At 44.2% G+C, this 23,138-nt stretch overlaps 1 protein-coding gene across 2 annotated transcripts in view; it reads right to left on the bottom strand.

Annotated features, from left to right (window-relative positions):
- Window positions 1–11,190, bottom strand: part of vapal (VAMP (vesicle-associated membrane protein)-associated protein A, like) — a 38,210-nt gene extending 27,020 nt beyond the window's left edge. For both annotated transcript variants that reach the window (XM_042331919.1, XM_042331920.1), the window contains exon 1: window positions 11,043–11,190. In XM_042331919.1, coding sequence (XP_042187853.1) covers window positions 11,043–11,100 — 58 coding nt within the window. In that variant the 5' untranslated portion in view covers window positions 11,101–11,190. The remainder of the gene's footprint in view (window positions 1–11,042) is intronic.
- Between the last annotated feature and the right edge of the window lie 11,948 nt (window positions 11,191–23,138).

Genomic DNA, 23,138 nt, shown 5'->3' with positions numbered 1-23,138 from the left:
AGGGAGGTGGGAGTGAGGTCATGGAGGGCTTTGAAGGCAAGGACCAGGATCTTGAACTGGATCCTGTGAAGGGAAGCCAGTGGAGTCGGGCAAAGATGGGGATGATAGGGTCACGGAGCCTGGTGCGGGAGAGGATATGGTTTGCAGAGTTCTGGATGATCTGAAGCCTATGGAGGGAGGAATTGGGAAGGCTGACAAGCAGGGAGTTTGCATAGCCAAGCCTGGATGTTATGAATGCGTGTATAAGGGTTTTGACAGCCTGCGGTGTGAGACAATGGCGGATCCGGGCGATGGCACAGATATGGGGTAGAAAGGATAATTGAGGGTCAAACAAGACGCCAAGGTTCCAGACTGGCTTGGTAAGGTGCAGTGTGCAACCTTGGATGGTGATGCTGTCAGTGCCTGTGGTGTGGATGTGCTGACAGGAACGAATCGGGAGGGTATCGATCTTGTTGACGTTCAACTGAAGAAAGTTAGCTCTCATCCAGGACTTGATGTCTGACAGACTTATCAAAGGAGTCATTGACAGTATTGTCAATATAAACATAATATTGATTCAAACGGTCAAAGTATGAATTTTACATTAACTTGTTACAGGATTTAGATGCAAAATTACAATCCAGTGTCACAATTTGGCAACACGTTACATGCATTTTAGTGCAATTATTTTCAAAGCACATTATACAAAATCAAAACTGTAGAGCTATAACATTCCTGGTTATCTTTAGAAACATGATTCAAGCTACATTTATAGGCTGCATACTTACAAGTAGTTTAAAAATATTGCCAAGCAGCAGCTCTTATCCATCAGAGATCTTACAAAGAGCAATTTTTTCTGGTGTTCTGTTTTAGTCACTAAATCACCTTTTCCCGCTAGGCGAATGACTAGAATTTTGAATAATAGCAAGAATTTGCTATTGTACCTTTTTGGGAGCATGGGGTCAGCTGGGTGTCTTAACATACACAGAAACCCATCACAATACTTTATATACAAACCAGATAGAGATCCAAATATATATGCCACCCCCACAAATGGAAATTTCCCTATGTCTGGAATGAAACAAATATACTCTCCCCGGGAACCACCTGTAAAACCACCTGTTTACATAATTCTGAAGAGTACCAGGCACAGGTTGGTGAGAACCAATGCTTGGGAACTGCTAGAGTTTAATCAGCTAAAACCACACAGCTTGCTATTGAAAGCACTGTCAAGCTTCCCGCTGCTTGTCCAGTGATCTTTTGTTATACTCAACCTTCCATTGAGCATAAACTTGTTATTCAATGTGTATGTTAGACAAAAACAATCCTGCGTCTGCAGTCTGTGCTATCAATATATACTCACCTACTGCAAGGTTATGGGATTTCAGAAAGCTCATTCTGTCAAACACCAAACCTGAGATCAGAAAGATCTGGGCTAATATTCCAGTTGGTAAATTCAACACTTCATTGATTTTAAGTTGTTTAAATGAGCACCATGTCTAAAATTATCTTCCTTGGAGAGGAGAGGGGGGATGAGGGAAAGAGACAGAAAATGAGCAGTATCTCCCTGGGGCTGAATTAGCTCAGAGGTAGCACATCTGGCCAAAGCCGGGTGTACAGTAATTGAAGTCAAAGAGGTGAAGAAAAGCCAATGAAGAACCAATGTCAGCGGTCAGTCAAACAGTTACAACACCCACGAATGTTAACACTACAAAAATCTAAATTTCAAAACTGGATTCACCTCTTTCTGTCCAATGTCAGTGCAGTTCAATTAGGCAAATATTTTAATTGGGAAATGCCACAATTTCTGTTCCAAATGAATTAGCTGTTGCTTTGATGAACATGCAGTACTGTAGATCTGAACAAAGCTGCACTATATAATACAAAAGAACAGTGTTACAAATAGAATACATTAAATCATGGCCAGAACTAAATTTCACAAGCTTTCAGTGCAGTGGTGTTTAGAAACTATTTGTCCTTTGAGTTGCCCATGTGTGGCAATTAAGCCATATAAGGCTTAAATAAGGTGCCTGTTGCAACTGATGATTTTATTTTTAAGTCTTTTATATATGAAGTGACATACTCAGTAATTTTCATAAAGAATGATCTGGTAGTTTATTAAATTTTATCTGCAGTAATTCATTATCGCAAATATCTATGTTACATCCAGGCACAAACCGTATCCCTTAGTGTATGTATCCCAGATTGAAAAATAATACTTTAAATTTAATTGCAAATGTTTTTCTTGAAGCGATTTTGAATCCAAACATTTCTTACCGCATATGTCATAGCATTTACACAAATAAAATAACGTACTGGCTTAATCATCTACCAGGTTATTTCCTTCAATCTCACACTTATATGAAGTGGGGGTGGGGGGGAGAGAAAGAGGAAGAGAAATGTGATATTTGACGATGATCTTGTTCTTTAGGGCTCAATCTTGTTTCATATTTCTCTAACCTTAAACAAAAGCCATACATAGGTTGGCTGATTGGCACACTTTACCCTGGATGCTTTACCCAAATGTTTGTAAGAGAGTGATAGGGCTATGGCAATACCATTGTGGCAGAGAACATCTCTATTGACATGGAGGTTCTGAGACTCAGCAGAACGAAGACACTAAGTTAGTTCAATCTACAAAACTGCTGAACAGTGGGTAAAAAAAATTAAGAGAGTATAAATAAGAGGCTGTAGACAGGCTTATTTTGGATTGGCACTAACCCAACCTTTATAGTTACACCATTGCGTAATGTCCTTCATCACCATCAAATCTTGGCAAGAAATCTCATTGGTTGTAAAAAAAAGTCCACAGGTTTTTTTCCATCACAAATCCAGCTGAACTAGTAGTAGGTCCCAATTTTGCACATTAACTTCACTTATCTTAGGCAGTCAACTATGTGACACAAAGATTCATAAATTAGTCATCATCAATTTCATAAAAAACATTTTACTAGGCCATTATTTTCAAGATCTTTAGGTCCCATTGAGAGTGGTAACATCCAGAATTTTATCACAAAGCATTACTTTGCAGACAAATGTATGCTTCCAAAAATGGACCAAAAACAAATAAAGATCAAATCAAAGTTTTGAGCATAGAACTTGTATAAATACTTATTTCTGCCCTCTCCTCCACCAGAGCTATATGGTTGGCACTAACCCAACCTATAAGATTGGGAATAAAAATATAAGCAAAGTGTCTCAGCAGTGATATGATACAGGGTTCAGCCTTCAACAAAAACAACAACAACATTACATTTGTATAGCGCCTTTCACATCAGGAGGACGTCCCAAGGCGCTGACCTAACCAGAATTGAACCAGAAGCAGTTAAAAAGGTACATCCTAACGAGAATTGCTCAAGAAAGTTAGGAACAATGGTCAAAAATAGGTGAATCAATAAAAAACAGGGAAAATACATTAAACTACTAATAATTCAAAAATAGCTAAATTACTGTCAATCAATGGCCAATATTGTTTAAAGCAACAATTTGAACCAACACAGGCAGACCATACAAGCTTACATGATAATTTTCATTTCCTGAAAATATATTAACTGGAGTGACTGGTCTTATATATTTTAAGTCCAAATTGATTTCAAATTATTTAAATCAAAAACATACACCAGTTTATCCTTTCATTTAAATGTAAACTTTTCTAGCTTGAAACAAATTCAGCAACGAGGAAATCCAAGACATTCTAGATCTAACTCAGACACGAGATGAATTAAGCCCTTAATTTGAACATTGATAGCTCAACAGACTTCATTAAAACTACTTAAAATCCTTTTATATAGTGCCTTCCACATCAGGAGGACACCTCAAAGCACTGCTTCCCCCCTGCACCCCAGCTCGGGTGCCCAGTCAACACAAGGGGGAGATGGGGAGGGTGGCAGGAAAGATAACTGAAAGCTTGATCGAAAAGAGAAGGGCAAGCAATAAAGATGGAGAGGGTGCAAGACAGAGGGACTCTGAAATTGATTTCCAGAGAGCTGGGGTTAAGTGGTTGAAAGCTCGCCCACTGATGGTCGGACGGATCGGGCAGCAGACTTGAAGAAGACTGCTGTCAGCTGAGCTGAGGGAGCAGCCAGGTCAGTAGGGCTCTAAGAGGTTGCAAAGATATTGTAGTATGAGGTTGTACAGGGATTTGAACATCACTTCCTTCATGCTGTGAATGTGCAGCATTGTTGTCACTTCAGTCAGGTCAGTGGCCATTACTGTATGTGTAATGCAGAAGAAGTGAGGTTAGTGTGATTACCCAGTATACAGCACTATTTATATAAAACACTGCCCTCCAATCTTTCTCCTACTTTCTTGAGACACAAGGTCATACTGGTGTACAATACTACATGCCTACAGTCTTACAGGCACTGATTATCCTCTCTTTCCTTGTCCAAATGTATATTCTTAAGGAGTAAGGAAAGTGAGTTAACATTTTGGGTCCACAAGCCTTCGTCAGAACTGGGGCATGTTCAGAGGGAGAGGCTTTTAAGGACAAAGAGTGGGAGGCAGGGCAAGGAAGACAAAGGAGAAAATGGGATAGAGGACAGGGGATGATGGGTTAAAGAGGTGGTAATGATGCAAAACAAAGTGGGGGGGGTGGAATTGCAATAAAACAGACAGACCAGAGAGAGAAAAGGTGTGTCTGGGACCCAGATGATGTGGTAATAGTCACAGAAGAGCGGGAGGGGGAAGCTGAGCTGTTACGGTCTGAAATTATTGAAATCAATATTGAGGCCAGCGGGCTGTAAGGTCCCTAGCAAATAAGATGAGGTGCTGTTCCTCGAGCTTGTGTTGTGGTTCATTGGAACAGCGTAAGACCATGGATGGAGAGGTCAGAGTGTGAGTGGGAGGGAGAGTTGAAGTGGCAAGAAACTGAAAGTTCAGGGTTGTACTTGTGGACAGAATGAAGGTGTTCGGCAAATTGGTCACCCAATCTGCATTTAGTCTCCCCAATGTAGAGGAGACCACATCGTGAGCAGTGAATGTAGTATATTACATTAGTGGTAGAACATGTAAATCGTTGCCTCACTTGAAAGCTGTGTTTGGTGCCGTGGAGTGGTATGGGAGAAGGTGAAAAGGCAGGTATTGCATCTCCTGTGCTGGCATGGGAAGGTGCCGGGGGAGGAAAGCAACTGTCAGTGGTGATGGAGGAATGAACCAGGGAGTCAGCGAGGGAACAGTCCCTTGTAAAGTCCCTTGTAAAGATATGTTCGGTGGTTGGATTCACTTTCCTTTCTCCATAGATGCTGCCTGAGTACTCCCAGCAACTTCTGTTTTTGTTTCAGATTTCCAGCAACTACAGTCTTTTGCGATTTGTATATTCTTAATCCTGACTGTGTCCTCATCTGACATTCACAAATGGATATTGTAAATCAAGAGTGGAACGTGGATTTGCTTTCCGCTCCCTAGTCCAAAGTCACTAAGCCAATTGCAACACACCTACCAACAACCCAGCAAACATCAGTTAACTCATCAGAAAACAGGAACAAACCTTGGTAGGACTTTTCTCCTCTGGCTCAGTTTCACACTAATTTACTAACAGAGCCATCCTTTATTCATACACACTTCTACACTTTAAAAATAACACACATTCATAAGTAAAGGTAGCATATTATACTCTCCACACAGGCCTCCTTTGAAATTCAGACTATCACACAGACGATATTTATTTGTTCAGTGATTAGGGTGCTTTGCATTTTACAAGAAACATCCAGTGCATTCTTGTGCAAACAAGGTGCACAGGTTTTTTACACATCAATTTATTTTCTGCTCAACAAATCAAATGTCTATACTGGCAGATAGGATACATCACTTACATTATATATTGAGAAAATAATTTGAGTGTTGGGTTAGCTCAGGGTTGGATTGAAATAAACACAAGTTCACCACTGAGTTCAGTCTCATTCCTTCTGGGAAAGCTCAATGTGATTTTAATGCCATATCTGCCATTACAACATGAATATAGCACAATTTAAAAAAGTATGGTCACTCAATCCACGACTGTTCGTCAGACATTGCTGTGCCCATTTGGCTGCACCATTTCACCTACAAATTGTCCAGTCAATGCACTTTACAAAATATTCTGTGAAGCGCTTGGAGACATCTCAACGACATGATCGGCTGCTATATCAACTGCAAGGATTATTAAGGATAAACTGCAAGTCAAATGAATACATCTTTTTTCTTTGTAGAAGCATTTTAGATTTAAACAAATAGCACACTTTAGATCTGTAGTGCTGTACAATTAAAACGTCAAATACACTCCATGTACTAATGATGAGCAACCATGTTCCATGCTAATCAAATTTACAGTGTTACGTGCATTCAATACCAAATACTCCAAATGCCAAATAAATGGGGAAAACAAAATTTGGCTGTGAAATCTATTTTAGCATACATTTTAGATTACAGAGGTTCAGCTTGGTTACACAACACTACATCCTATCCATTTTACTTCAGATTTAAACTCAGCTTCAATGACAAACCTTAAATTCAATGAGACCAGTCCAATGTTAAAATATGCTTCAAATGTAACATTTACTATATATGGAGAAGCTTAAAATATGGCAACCAATTATCCCCTTTAAAATTCCACCATTAAAACTGATGAACTTCACTACTGCCTATCAGTCTGAAATTTGTAGAAGTTGAATGTGACTTCTGCAAATTTAATTTGAGTATACCTACCAATTCTAAAACAAATCTACAAAAATTCAGCGAGGTTTTCAGAGCTTGACTACCATCCAGTGAAAGGCATTTGAAAGATGATGATACAGAACCAGTCAACCCACAAAAGCAATGTACCACTGACAAGCCAATACTCTAAAGTTGCAATAAAAATAGGATACATTCATTTCACTGGAACGCTTAAGGGAGACACGGTGGAATTCCATCGTTTATTGGTTGGGGCTCCATAAAACCCACCCATGTTATAACAGAACCACTAAATCCAGTGGCACTATACATGCGTGGAGCCACCTCCCTCAATATAAAATGGGTCATTAGGTCACCACTGATGTAATTGTATACAAGATACTTGATATGTCTGATATGTCAGATACTTCAGAACATAGGAACAGAACACGCAATTAGGCCCATCAAACATTTTATTAGGTCATAGCAATGTTTAATCGTATTTCCCATAATTCCAGCACATAGCAAGTAATGTCCGCAGTAAAGTAATGATCCAGAAATCAGCCAATTCTGGTGCAGGGTCGACCAGCACGTGCCAAATGATCTGCTTGCACGCACCGCGAATGGGGTCTATAAGTCTATAAGGGAGGACGTCCCAAGGCGCTGTACAGTTGGGTCAGGACCCGAGCAGGGGGGAAATGGTCGGGGAGGGAAGGAGCGAGGAGAGGGTAGAGAGTCGAGAGGGGAGCTGAAGGCACGGTCAAAGAGAACGGTCTTGAGACCGGCCTTGAAGGAGGAAAGGGAGGAAGTAAGGTAAAGGCACTGGGGGATAGAGTTCCAGAGCCTGGGGGCTGAGAGGCTGAAGGCCCGGCCACCGATGGTAGGGCGGTTGGGGCGGGGGATGTGGAGCAGACCGGAGCCAGAGGAACGGAGGGTACGGGCAGGTAAGTAGGGGGATAGTAGGTCAGAGAGGTAGCAGGGGATGAGGATCTTGAATTCAATCATCTGGGGGATGGGAAGCCAGTGGAGGCGATACAACAAACCTCACATAGAGCTTTTAAGATCCACAACATAACTTTCATGCATCAAACGGGATATCAACATCACCAAAAGTCATTAATTGCCTTGCCACTTAGTACCTTGCATCCTCCACAAGTTCAGCAACTACAGACTTCTAAACAACCACCATCTTTGATTCCATTAACTGATAATTCCAAGTCATGATTCACAAAGGCCGAACCACAAATGTCAGACTTGGGAACAGAAGTAGGACATACAGAACCAGTCAAACCTACTCCACCATTTTATTAGGTCATAGTAGATCATCTTTAATTCTATTTTCCTTACCTCCCATGTATTTTTATCCTTTTTAAAGAATCTGTCTCAAAACATAATACCTCACTACAAGGTAATGCTTTATTCATAGAAACAGGAGTAGGCCATTCGGACCCTTGCGCTTGTTCCGCTATTCTATAAGATCATGGCTGATCTATACCTCAACTCAAATTACCAGACCTTTTTGCCCTTGATACCGTTACCTAACAAATATTTATCCAGCTCAGTCTTGAAAATTTGAATGGATCCAGCACCACAGCCTTTCGGGGTTGGGAGTTCCACATTCCCACTATCCTTTAGGTGAAAATCTACCTCCTGATTTCACTCCTAAATGGCCTAGCTCTAATTTTAAGATGGTGACCCTTTGTTCTGGATTCCCCCACAAGAGGAAATAGTTTCTCTGTATCCAATATCGAGGCTACAAAAAATAATCAAAAGAGAGACAGCAATTTCTTGGTTGTGAGGATGCCAAGCAATGTGGGATATGGGTTATCAAACCACATCTTAATACTCATTAGAATGGAGAAGACAGAGAAAGCTATGATTGTATGTTATTTTCACTGGCTGCTAAAAATGCTCATTCTCACTCCAGCAATATCATGCAACAGCAATCAAGACTTGAATTGCATCTGTGGAATAATTTAGACCTGTATCCTCCATTTGGCATTCAAACAAACAAGAAATACAAGTCATGTAAACTTTGGCATGGAGGGACAATATCATCATTACACAATAGGTACACTTCAAATAGCAGAAACTAAGTGGCTGCCTAATCTAATCCGATCAATTTGCCAACAGCGAATCAGATCAAATAATGTTGGAACATTGTGAATTTTTTTAAAAAAAAGAGAATCAAGCACACAACTACTGAGCCTCTTTTTTTGCAACCTTTCTTCCTTCACCTTTAAAATTCACAATGATTTTTTTTCCATCATTTAAAATTGATGACTGTGATCAACCAGACGTGTAGCTCTTTCACTACAAAATGCTGCCGGAACAATTTTATGCTGCAAAAGCATTTAGCTTTAACATTAGGTTTGCAGGTTGGTGAAAAAAAATGAAATTCATATAATCTTGATAGTTGGCTAAATACGAACTGATATTGTTGGAAAATCCAACAGAGAAAATAAATTGCTTGGGAGTAATATCATGCTAAAACCCTCAAGAATAAATACAATCCACCAGGTGTTAAAAAGTCGGTGGGTGTGGGGGGGAAAGGGGGTTTTTAGTCCCAATTCCAACAGCCTCGTTGGCATTTTGGGCGGTGCCAGCCAGCACTATAGGTGTTGAACAGCTCGCTTCACCATCAATGCAACATCTAATAAGGCAACCAAACGAGAAGGCCGGGTTTCTCCTCAACCAGCAGTGAGTGGACCGACCAATTTAGGCAACAGAACATGCAAATAAATTCGACTTGGGACTATTTTTACCCTGCTCTCGCAAAGCCTTCCAGATCTGTAATACAAACCGTTTCTAGCTTTAGTTGGGGGGGGGGGGAAGATAGGTAGGGGCTTCGTAAGATACTTGATTCGGCAAAATGTACCTTCGTGCCAGCCCAGTCTGGCCTCACGTTGCTGACAATATATATATATATATATATATATATATAAAAAAAGCTACCGTGCATTTTTTTTTCGCAAAAAAAAACATGCACATTTTAATCCATTTTCTGCGTTTGGTATTTTCCACCCCGAAGAGAGGGAAAAAAAAGCTGCTGCAATAGATGTACAAAAGCAAACGCATGAGATCTCCTCTTTACGGAGCCGGGTGGGGGTGGTGGTGGGGGGGGGGGGGAGTGATAGTGACACCGCGAAAATTATACAGCTAACGTTGCAGAGATGCATCGCATTACCAACGCAGAAATAAAATGAAATGGTTATGTAAAAGGAAACTGGTCTCAAAGCGCTCCCAGCTACTGGATGTGTCTGGTCAATGAATGGGATGCGTTTCAATTAAATATTTCTTCCCCCCCCCCCCCTTTTTTTCTTCTCACAACGACAGTGCTTTAATAAGATGCGGTGCTTCACGGTGCAGTATTTCAAAGGGGGGAATAAACTGCGCACGTGAAACTATTATAAAAAATAAAACGACCCCCACCTCCTCCCCCCCGCGACGAGACGGGCACCGCACTCTCAGCACTGCTCAGCTCAAGGAGCCGCCGGTTCAAAGTGAGATAAAGATGCTCAGGCCGACAACCATCCCTGTGCCCAGGACCCCCCCCCCCCCCCACACACACACACACACACACCCCGGTCGTGCCTTCTCCAAAGCCCCAGGAGCTCCTGGAAGGCCTTGTGTGCGTACGTGTTTGTGAATAGCCCCCCGACCCCCCCACACACCCACTTCCCTACATCAACCCCTTCCTTCAAAACACGGCCGCAAAACCCTTTTCAATCACACTCCGGCCGGCAGTTCCTCTCCAACGTGCCGGGCTGACAGCATCTGCAGCGGGGCTTCACCCCCCCCCCCCCACATACGCCGTACCCCACCCTCCCTCCCTCCCCCGGGCCTTAGTCGCTTATAAATAACCCCGCCTCGCCCTCCCCGTCGACTGCGTGAACGGCTGGCGGGTGAAAGCGTACACGTTCCTCCTCTTCCCTCACCTTCCTCCCCGTTTGTCTCTCTTCCTCCCGCCCCCCAGCCGCCGCCGCCGCCGCCGCCGCCTCTACGAGAAGCCGAGGCTCCGCCGCGGCCTGGAAGAGTTTTGCTCCAACTTCTCAAAATGGCGGCGGCGGCGGCGGGTCCCGGGGGCCGAGGGGAAGCCGGCGGCGGCTTTTTCGGTGCGGGGAGGGAGAGGTGAGGGCGGCGGGTGGTGGGGGGGGGGGGGAGAAAGAGAAGGCTCTGCTTCCAGGCAGCCTCCACACCCGGCTCCGCGAGAGAGGGAGAGAGAGAGAAGACACACACACACACACACACACACCCACACAAACCCACGTCGTCCCCATTAATTAGATTTTTCTCCGGGAGCGGAGCGAGTGTTCGGGGGGGAACGGAGGGATGAAAAATAATTTTTTTTTAAAAAAAAATTTAAAAAATTAACGTTCATCCCCAAGGTTACCCCCTCGTGAGGGGAGAGGGAGGAGGGGAGGGAGGGTCACCTTTGAATTTGAGCTCGATGGGCGGCTCCAGGATCAGCACTTGCTCCAGTCTGGCCATGGCGCTCGGTCGCTGGCTGATGGCGCCCGACGACGTTCGTTATCCTTCCTCTGCCCCGGCCGCGCGCGCGCGCTCCCGCCTCCGCAGCAATCGTGCGCGCGGGCGCGCGCGCGTGTTTTTTTTTGGGGGGGGAGGACGGGGGGGACGTGCGCGCGCGCGCGCCCGCCTCCCCTTTCGCTCCATTCCCTCCTCACCCCACCCACACCGCCACCGCACGGCGCTGCCGTGGGCACGCGCACGTGCGCGCGCCCGCCAGCCACTGCTGCTCAATGATATGGGGTGGGGTTTGGGGGGAGTGGGGGGGGGGAGGGAGGGATGGGCAGGTGGTGAGGGATGAGGGGGTCGAAGAGGAGGATCTTGAGGCGGGTCTTCAAGGAGGCGAGGGAGGGAGGGGCGAGGGAGGGGGGGAGGGAGGTGGGGGGAGGGGGCGAGGGAGGTGGGGGGGAGGGGGTGAGGCGGAGGGACTGCGGTTCCAGAGGGTGGGGGCAGAGTGGCTGAAGGACCAATAGCGAGTCAGGGGACGTGAAGCAGGCCGGAGCCCGCCGGGCGGAGGGAGCGGGCAGGTTGGTAGGGGCTTAGGAGGTCGCAGAGGTAGGGGGGGGGAGCGAGGCCATGGAGGGCTGTGAAGGTGAGGACCGGGATCTTGAACTGTATCCTCGGTGGGAAGCCAATGGAGTCGGGCGAGGATGGTGGTGATAGGGTCACGGAGCCGGTGCGGGAGAGGACATGGGCTGCGGAGTTTTAGGTGATCTGCAGCCCGTGGAGGGAGGCGTTGGGGAGGCCGACAAGCAGGGAGTTTGGTAGTCGAGCCCGGATGTAAAAATGCATGTACGAGGGACTCGGTAGCCTGCGGTGTGAGACAGTGGCGGAGCTGAGCGATGTTGCGCAGTTGGAGAAAGGCGGAACGGATCATGGCATGGATGTGGGGTATGAAGGATAGTTGAGGGTCAAACAGGACGCTGAGGTTTTGTATTGGCTCTGTGAGATATAGAGTGCATCCATGGAGGGAGATGCTGTCAGCACCGAGGTATGGAGGCGCTGACCGGAGCGAAGCAGAAGGGCCTCGGTCTTGTTGACATTCAATTGCAGGAAGTTAGCTTTCATCCAGGACTTGATGTCCGACAGGCAGTCTGTCAGGACAGCAGTGGTCCTGGAATTGAGAGTGAGGCGGAGAGGTAGAGTTGGGTGTCATCTGCATACGTGTGGAAATTGACCCCATGTCTGCGGATGATGCCACCAAGGAAAAATATATAGATATTGAAAAGGAGTGGACCAAGGACAAAGCCTGAGGGATGCCACAAGTGACTGTGCACGGGCTGGAGGAGAAACCGTTAGTGACGACAAAGTGGAGCCGGTGGGGGAGGTAGGATTCGAACCAGGCAAGGGCAGGTCCGCAAAGATTTAGCTGAGAGGAGAGGTGGGGTGTAGGAGGATAGAGTGGTCAACAGTGTCCAAGGCAGCAGAGAGATTGAGTAGGACAAGAAGGCAGAGAGAGCCCTGCTCGTAGATGTTCAGAATGTCTTTGGTGACTTTGACCAGCACTGTATCCGTGCTGTGGGCAGCATGGAAATCCGATTGCAGGGGTTCAGAGAAGGAAATGGCTGGAGAGGAAAGAGTGATTCTGGGATCCAACGACTTGTTCCAGGGCCTTGGAGAAGAATGGGAAGCTGGAGATGGGGCGATAGCTGGAGAGAAGGGGTGGGTCCAGGGAAGATTTTTTGAGGATGGGGTTGATAACAGCTGTTTTTATGGGTGTGGGAACCATACCAGTGAATAAGAAGAGGTTGATGTTGGTTATAAGAGGGGCCAGGAAGTGGAGCTGGGAGGTGAGGAGAGGGATGGGGTCAAGGGAGCAGGTGGTGGGCTCCATTTTTGAAATGATGGAGGTGAGGGAAAATGGGGAGACAGGGTCAAAGGTGTGTAGGGAGGAATCCTCTTTGATCACAACTGCATTTTGACCATACTATGGACATTTTCTCAGCCCCACCCTGCTTGACTCCCACCCATTTTAATCCAACCCCCATCTTGGTGCAAACCCCCAATTATCCAGGGTCTTGGGACATCCCCCTGATGAAAAGATGCTATATAAATGCAATTTGTCGTTGTTGGGGGTGAGGGTTGAGGTGAGGCTGGGGGGAGCAAGTTGAGGTTGGGTTGGGGGTGGGTTAAGGTGAGGTTGGGAGTGAAGTTTAAGATGAGATGAGGTTATATTGCAATGTCTGTTCTGTTGGCAAGGTCAGAGCATTTTACAATTCGACGGTACAAAATGCAATTTACAGAAACCAACACAACTGGCAAAAATCTAGTGTCACATTTACACCCATGTCTCCCAGTTGCGCTATCTGTGTAAAAAGATAAGGAAAAGGAGAGAGAAATCTGCAGTTATATATAGTGGTCTTGTAACTCAAAATTTAATACTAATAGTGCATGCCTCCAAGGAGAGATTGCACATCCATTCCAGATGCAAGTAAACAAGGGGCAGAGTCTGTTGTGTCTTGTAATAGGATGATAATGATTTGTGTTTTTTCTGTCATGAGAAATGTTTCTTTTGAGATAAGTGTAAATATTCTATCCACAAATAAATATATATTTTTAAAAATCAGGACTTTGAACTCATGTAGTCTAGGATGATACTCCAATGCTCAGGGTGCATTGGACTTCTTTTCAACTAAAATACTTAACATCAGCCAGGCAACCTCATCCACCTGCACCTTGTCACCCACTACCAAGCCCTCACTGCCCTCCTCACCTTCCTCATCATCTGCTCCTACCACCACCCCCTTTCTACACTCTTTCCTCCCCATCTCTCCCTCCTCCCTCTCACCCACCATCACCTCCATGAAACCCACCACCTGCTGCCTCGACCCCCTCCCCACCAACTTACACAGCTCCCCCTCCTCTGCCCACTACTGGCTGACGTCATCAACCAGTCCCTCTCCTCCGGATCAGTCCCTGCCTCCCTCAAAACTGCTGTCATCACCCACCTGAAAAAACCCTTTCCTAGATCCCTCAAACCACAGCCGTTACCACCCTATATCTTCTGCCCTTCCTCTCAAAAGTTCTAGAACGCATCGTTGCAAACCAACTTCGCGCACACCTCTCCTCCCACTCTTATCTTCGAACCCCTCCAGTCCGGTTTCCGCCCTGCCCACAGTACAGAGACTGCGTTTGTGAAAGTCACAAACGACATCCTCTCTATCTGTGACCAGGGCTCCCTCTGCCTCCTTGTCCTCCTGGACCTCTCCGCCACGTTCGACACCTTCCTCCCCCTTCCCCTGGCTCGATCCCGGGATCCTAAACTGTAAAGTGCTCTGAGACGCCGTCCGGCATGGAGGGCGCTATATAAATCCAAGTTGTTGTTGTTGTTGCATTATATTGTTGGAGAGAGAGATTACAAGGACTGCTTGCTTGAAAATCTACTAATTCTATGGTAAAGGGTTGTGAGCAGTATTTTGCAGAACTTCATTTAGAACTGGGGAAGGACTTTTTAAAATTATTTTCTTTCTTCGTTTACTTCATGCTAGCAATTGTATATAATCATTTGATTTGATTATTGATTTGATGATTTGATAAGAAATCTGATTTGATGAGCATGTTACAGTCTAGGAGAGATTAGTGATAATCCAGTCTCCTAAAATAGGAGATTCGGAGCCATACATGCAGTGGAATTGTCCAGCTAGGTCAGAGCTATCCTTTGTGTCTACAGGAATCAGCGCATGCCATATATGGAGTCTCAGAGAAGCCATTTTTGGGTGGTATTTGCCTGCTCCATTTTGCAATAGGAAAAGTAAGAGTTAAAAATTAATGCAAGACGGGTTAAGTCACTCACTGCCCTCTCTTTCATCACAATTCTCTCTCCTGGGATATTCACTGTCTAAACACCCTGTGAGGTGCTCTACAGAGTCAGACAGAAGAGAAGTATCCAATTTCTTTTCAATTGAGAAATCTATATGACGGATCAACACACGGAGACCGAAGAGGGAAGGGAACACAAGATAAATCAATTACTTGTGGGGCCAAACTTCTGCTTTAAAGACCTAAAGTGTGGTACATCAGGAAAATTTATGCCTTTTTAATGTGTTTACTCCGAACAAATTTGCAAGGATCGTGAATATACATACATACAGCATCAATGGCAACCACATCATGCAAACTACATAGAGGTCTGGGGACACAAGAATTGTAATCGCAGTGTGCGCTGAATTGCTTGATCATAAGCCTGGTGATACATATGTACATTCATACACACATACACATAGGTACGTACATACATATGCACACACACACATACAAACAAACGTACATCTCATAGCACTTGGTAGGATTCACTGTAAATTGTAGTGAGTACTTTGTAGGCGAACATGACAGAAATATCCCACAAACAGCCTTGAATGAATGATCAATTTTATCTGTGGGTTTATTGGTCTGGACAGCAGAAGAAACTCCCTTCTGTGTTTGAATCGTGCCACAGGATCTATTACATCCACCTGAAAAGGCAGACAGAATGTCTGTTTAATATCTCATCAGAAGGACAGCACCTTCAGCATTGCAGTATTTTACCATCACTGTATTGGAGTATCAGCCTAACTGGACTTTGAGTTCAAAGTGCTGATGTGGAGCTTGAACCCACAACCTTCAGAGGTAAGTGTTAATAACTGAGCCAGACTGAACCCTATCCATTGATCCATGCTGAAAAATGCATTCAATGAAGGCAAGTCTGAATTCATCCGTGACGCACCCTCCTTAGTCAAAGCATAGCCATCACTCACACATTCACACATAGCCACTTGGTTGAGACATTAGAGCAGTGGATGCAATCGTTGAACTGTACTCGAGAATGAGTCACTCTCTGCCTTCAGAAAAGGAAGGGAGAAAATGCAAGAAAATTTGAAACACAAAAATAAATCTCACTCGTGACATTATCCAGATGTTGATGGTTCTGGTAATGAGTCATGGAAAAACCTAAGGAAGTAACAAATCTGCATTTGGATCGCACAGTGCATGCTGCGGCAATTGTGAATATTTTGTCTTAATGTCTCCATGCTTATGAATCCAACAAAGCAATGCAATTCTTAGTTTGTTTTTCAATGATATTTAATAGTTCAATTAAACTGTGCAAAGTATTGTATAAAGGTATTTAAGATTTTTTTTCACGAGCAGCACTATTCATTGTATCTAACAGCCAAGAGAGAACAAATATTATATCTCAATATAATAGTTTAAATCACAATGCACCATACAGTACTATTTTGCTTCACAGGTACAACTGTGTGTGGAGTTCTGTATTGGTTAATGTACTCACCTCGCTAGTGAGAATAGCCTGGTTCAATTCCCGGGCAGGGCAAAACCTTAGGCAAATTTCCTTACTCCACGTGTCTCTGTTTACCTAGCAGTAAGTAGAAACCCAGTTGTTAGTCGATTGGCGGACTGCTTTCCAGAGATAATAATCCCTTCAAAAAAAAATGATAATGATTTGGTTGCTCAATCCACGACTGTTTGTGGGACACTGCTGTGCACAATTGGCTGCCACATTTTGCCCGAAAGATATGCAGTTAATTCACTTATATTCTGTGTCAATACAGTATATTCTGTGAAGCGCTTTGAGACAACATGATAAAGCGCTATTTCAAATGCAAGGATGATTATTATTATGAATCGATCAATTGTTGGAGGCTGTTGTTTATTCTTGCCGTCTGACAGTGGCAAAGGAACTCTTTCTGAAAACAAATGAAGCCACTCACCCTGAACTCTACTTGTACATATTATATATTACACAGGCTGGATTACATTTCATGGGCACCACATGTTGTAGCATTGAGTTGATGCCCTGGTTTGAATTTAGATCATCTGAATCCCTGAATATGTTACTGCCATGGAATATCGTCCAGCCCATGTGTTTTCCCATGTAACGTACTCTACATGTGGCTTACATGGCAAGTGGTCAACTCCTTTGTTATTTCCCATCCAACATGATCTGTCACTCTGAGAGTACCCACAACACATCCCAACTTCCAGATAATTTTGTGGACTATTTATTTCCTGGTTGGCCTCACTCGCGGTAATGACTAATGGAATCATCTTGTTTGTGGGGGTTGCAGGGTTTACGAGGGCGAAAAATGCCAGGTTCCTTATGATAATTAGCACACTGTCTGCGCTGAAGCATTGGTGTGGGAGTAAACACTTCGTAAAAATGCTGGGCCTGAAGAGTTCACATGGACCATTGAGCCAGCCAGTGAATCTACTGGTGAATCTACTGCCCTGCGGTATTTTTCGTTGCGCTTGGCCAAAAACTGTTATACTGAGATAGGTTTGATCGCCACTGCAGCTGTCTCAATGACCATCTTTCAGACCCCACCATTTTCATTGAATTGGATCAACAGCAGGAGGTGAATATCCGACAATACTCAATACACTTTACATTTATAAACGACAAACGATTGTTTGTGGGACACTGCTGTGCACAATTGGCTGCCGCGTTTCAAACACAAAACACGCAGTCACTACACTTTACAATATATTCTGTGAAGCACCTTGAGATGTCTCGACGACATGATAAGACGCTATATCAAACGTAAGGATTATTATTAGTAGTAATATTATTATTATTATGTAGCTCCTTCCATATATTGGGAGGACATGGCAAAAGTGCTTGATCATTAGAGAGTCCATACAGACCATGGAAAATGAATCAGTTTTGTTAGCCTGTACAGAATGACCAGGAATGCTCCATTTCTCATTTGAAGGACGCCACCTCTGACAGGACATGAAGATGTCTGCTAGCACTGTATTGGAGTGTCAGCCTAGACAAAGTCCTGATGTGGGCCTTGAACCCACAACCTACTGACTCAGAGGCAGGAGTGCCACAATACAATTTACAATATAGCGGCTTTTATATTAGGTAGATGTCACAAAGTGCATTCACAGAGCTGAATGAGCATTAAAGCTGGGGTTGGGAGCCAAAGAGGTGGGTGGGGGGAGGGGAAAGATGACCGAAAGTGCAGTCAAAGAGGCACGTTTTGAGGAACAACAACAAATTGCACTTGTCTTGCGCCTTTCACGTCGAGAGGACATCCCAAGGAGCTGAAAGGCAAGCTGACATCTGCCAAATTGAGAGATTTACGCGGACAGCAGATGCACTGTCAGTGGCAACCTCCCAATATAATTGGAGAATTAGCTTCTGCTGTCAGTGAATTGAGGAAAATAGGTTGTGAAAGCAAATTGATCCAAAAGCCACATTTCAGACACAAAATAATTTCATTAATTGGTAAAGCATTTTATCTAATGTTTAAAGCTGCTCCACAAATTACCTATTATTTGTGGTCAAAATGGAGCCAGCACAGATAATGTGAGGGATTTTATTTTCAAAAATTGTCAAGAATGCTGAAGACCTAAGGATATGTCTCAATTATGTTAAAAGGGTGATTATGTTTAACAATGTCACCACATTAAAACATCTTTGTAAAATGCCAAAGGAGACTTGCCACCCGAATAAAAATTGCCTGCAACAGAACAGAAAGTATCTCAGGAGGAAGAGGCCACATCCATCCACTAGATCCTCAGTTTCAGCAAATAATTTTTCTAACAATGGGATCTTTCTTTGTTAAGCAACCCTATCAGAAATTGCCACATATGAAACCCTCCCCCCCACTCCCCTCCTCCACCTGCCCAAGTTATTTGCTGTATAAGCGCTTTGAGATGTCTAGAAGACGTGAAATGCACTATATCAAATGCAAGGATTATTATTATAAATATATCAACCATGGTGAGGATTATATTGATGCAACTGTCACTTTATATATAACATATTAAAACACATATTACAAAATATATTTTATTTGCTTTCTCAATTTAGTTCTTTTATATCAATCTGAATAATAATAATCCTTACATTGCAGACTTTCACATTGGGAGGACGTCTCAAAGCGTTTCATAGAATTAGCTGTAAAGTGTAGAGACCATGCATTTTGTAAGCAAATGCGGCAGCCAATTTGCACATAGCAACATAACACAAACAGCCATGAAGTGAATGACCAATTTTATCTGGAGAATTATTGACCAGGATAGTGGGAGAAACTTCCTTCTCTTTTCGAGTAGTGCCATAAGATCTTCAATGTCCGCCTGAACAGGCAAATGGGACCTCAACATAACATCTCATCCAAAGAATTGCATCTTCAACAAATACAGGGCACCCCAACATTGCGCTGGAGCCTGGACTGTGAGTTTAAAGATGCGATGTGGGAATCAAATGCACAATCACCTGACTCAGAGGTGAGAGTGCTAGGCTGACACCTTTCCAATAGACAAGTTGGAAAAAAATTATAGACTAAAGCTTGATCCAGAGTCCTTGATAAGCAAATGATGGCTGAGTTTGTATTTACATTTCTATGTTTCTTAATGGGATTAATGCTTCACATCCCCCGCCTCGCCTATTCCACCATTGGCGGGCAGGCCTTCAGCTACTCTGCCCCCACCCTCTGGAACTCGCCCCTTCCCTTGCTCTCTTTCAAGATCCGTCTCAAGACCCTCCTCTTCGACCGTGCCTTAGATCGCCCTCCTTCCCCCTCTGCCCTCCACCCTCCTCGATCCCGACCCCCAGCTTGGGTCCAAAACACTGATTGTCCAGGGTCTTGGGACATCCTCCCGACATGAAAGGCGCTATACAAATGTAATTTTGTTGTTGTATAAATGGGATAGAGTTCCAGGCATGACCACTGCCAGGGGAGATGATCCACAAACAATCCCATTTGGATTTTCAAAGCACAGCTGCAGCAATGTATGTGTTTCTGGTATGGGTTGACAACCTACTTTGATTGCAAGTAAAATACCTGAAGCCCCAATGTTTCTGGTTGGAGGGGAAGCTTCACAGGGTTAGGGAGGGAAAAACAAGCCAGGGTTCCTGCTCCTGTTCCCTCTTCATCACCCTATACCTAGTTGTGCGAGTATGTGGCAGCTGGATGCAGGCTCAATGTGATGCCTTTTGCAGTAAAGTGGCCTGCTGATATATAAGAACATAAGAATTAGGAGCAGGAGTATGCCATTCGGCCCCTCGAGCCTGCTCCGCCATTCAATAAGATCATGGCTGATCTATTCTAACTCCACCTACCCGCCTTATCCCGATATCCCTTTATACCTTTATCCACAAGAAATCCATCAATCTCATTCTTGAGATACTCACTTCCACAGCTCACAAATGTACAATGATCCCTTGGCTATTGGAGGGGAAGCAATACCCATTAAACCATTAAGAAATTATTGCAGAAATACACGCAACAACATTACTTCAAGCATGACTCACTTATCCATGAAATGACTTCAACTCATGAGCTGCTTTGGACAAAATAAAGCTCATCCATATTGCTTTTTCACTTTAGCTTTTGATGATGAGAGGAGAGGTTGCAGCTTCTATGGTTGTATGGAGTCTGAATTGCTTTGTAGTATTTCTCAACGGGATTCCTTAATAAGGGCTCACAGTCACTGGAAGAATGGATTTACTTCTGCTGTAGAAAGTTCTCTTTGCCCACTTGGAATTTTAACAGGATTCCACATAAAGGGATCCCATTAAGAAATACTCTAAGTTAGAGCCCAGAATCTTTATAGAAGGCTAGCAGTCTGGTTGGACTGTTTACAACAACAAGATTACATTTGTATAGTGCCTTTCACGTCAGGAGGACGTCCCAAGGCGCTGGATGGTGTACAGCATTTCAGACCCGAGCTGGGGTCGGGGGGGAGAAGGGACGGGAGGGGAAGGGAGGTGGCCGTTAGCATGGTCGAAGAGGAGGGTCTTGAGGCGGGACTTGAAGAAGGCTAAGGAGGGGCCGAGGCGGAGTGACTGGGGGATGGAATTCCAGAGGTTGGGGCAGAGTGGCTGAAGGCTCTCCCACCAATGGTGGGGCGGGTGGTTCGGGGGACATGGAGCAGGCCAGAGCCGGCTGAGTGGAGAGAATGGGTGGGTTGGTAGGGGGTTAGAAAGTCACAGAGGTAGGGTGGGGTGAGGCCATGGAGGGCTTTGTACGTGAGGACCAGGATCTTGAACTGGATCCTCTGAACAATAGGGAGCCAATGGAGTCGGGCAAGAGTGGGGGAGATGGGGTCACGGAGTTTGGTGCGGGAGAGGACACGGGCTGCAGAGTTCTGGGTTATCTGCAGCCTGTGGAGGGAGGAGTTGGGAAGGCCGACAAGCAGAGCATTTGCATAGTCGAGCCTGGAGGTGATGAAGGCATGAACAAGAGTTTCAGCGGCCTGAGGGGTGAGGTAGTGGTGGAGTTTGGATGCTGCATCAGGTAAGCTCTGGTAACATGGGATCAGCCAATTTAATTTCCTCCATCTCTCTGAATGTGTTTGGATTACAATGCAATCCAGAAGCACCCTGCCAGATAAAGCTCCCAGTTCCACCAGTGAATTTAAGCTGCTGACAATGGAAAGTTGGACAAGGCTTTCTTGAAGATTCTCACTGTTAATTTGGAACCAGTATCAGGTTGCATTCCTATCATTTTCATGGGCAATTGAACTACATCCAGTCTTATAGTCCCTAAAGATTTGTCAAGGTCATTCTGCTTCCTCAGAGCAGCAAAGTATGCAAATAATATAAAGCCTTATGTTCTCTAGTGGAGGGGATGAGGAAAGGACCGGGTGAAGGACGGGAGCTTAATTTTCAGACTCCAGACGCAATTTAATTTCCTCCATTAAGACCAGAAATGCTTTCCCTGAAATGCGATATATTCCTTGCAATTTATTCTGTTTATTTAGCACTACCTCTAAATGATGGATTAAGCTCTCTTGCTTAGGACATATATAATCATATGAAAGAATCTGTCTGGCTTAGATTAAGTTGTATTTTGGATAAATAGTTCAGGAGAATTTCATTTTTTTATTTTGCAGAAGGAAGGATGCTGGGAACAGAAATCATTGTTAAGATTTTTGTTTACAATAATAATAATAATAATCCTTTCATTTGATATAATGCCTTATCACGTACCATTGGTCAAAGAGCAAAGATAGTCAGTTCAGTGGCTCACTACTTCAAGCACAGATTGTGCTGGATTGAGGACAAATAAGCTTCAATAAGAACTGGAGTACAGTAATGGCAATTGATTTCTCATGATGTAAGAAATGCCCAAAGGGACGTCTGCAATTGTAAGTAATGAGATACGAACATGACTCAGCTCTTCTCAGCACGGTGACAGCAGTCACTGCTTACGGTCACAACCTGCCTGGATCAATTCGGGACAGATTTAACAGCGTTTCGCCCACAAAAAACAGTCAATTCACTTTACAGTATATCCTGTGAAGCATTTTGAGACGTCTTAATGACATGATAAGGCGCTACATCAAATGCAGGGATTACTATTAATATTATCTTTTAATCAATCGGGGACCACTTCATTAAAATGTGAGCATTTGTATATTCTGGGGAGGAAGGCCTGTTTGGAAGCGATTTTGCTTCCCGGTGATAAATGATGTGTTGATTCCCACAAAAATGGCTGTTAGAGCAGATTCGATCGGTGAATTTATAAAAGAGATTTCGGCAAGCACATGCAGAGGAAGGGCATTAGAGGGTAATAGAGAAAGAGCAAGAAAATTGGGATTAGGATTCTTGGCTTCTTGGAGGAGCAAACACCTACACAAAAAAATAGGCTGAATGGCTTCCCAATGTCATAGAATGCCACAGTCCTGTGAAAATGAATCTCACCACATGACAACCACTGAATGAAATCACTGTCACGTGACACAATATAATATGTGCCTCGCTGAAACAATTCTTGTGCATAATTCCATTGATGAGAATCTCCTCTATGGCGTTAACAATATTTAATCACTTTGGAATGTGCATTTTCTCCTTACCGTATGCAATATCTTCAGTATATTCAAGAAGCCAACTGGGCAAAATTAATGGAGGACTGGGCTGTAGGGTCTTGTGATCTTGTGGAAACTCCCATCACCTGGAAATCACAGTACCAGCGGCTGAGCAGGACAAATAGTACCTCTTATTTATATGTTTGTCCACAAAATAGACAGTCGATTCACTTTACGGTATATTC

The sequence above is a fragment of the Callorhinchus milii genome, unplaced genomic scaffold, assembly GCF_018977255.1.
Source record: "Callorhinchus milii isolate IMCB2004 unplaced genomic scaffold, IMCB_Cmil_1.0 Scaffold2, whole genome shotgun sequence".
Taxonomy (NCBI): Eukaryota; Metazoa; Chordata; class Chondrichthyes; order Chimaeriformes; family Callorhinchidae; genus Callorhinchus; species Callorhinchus milii.
Note: the sequence above shows the minus strand (reverse complement) of the source record. Positions and strands in the feature narration are given on the sequence as shown.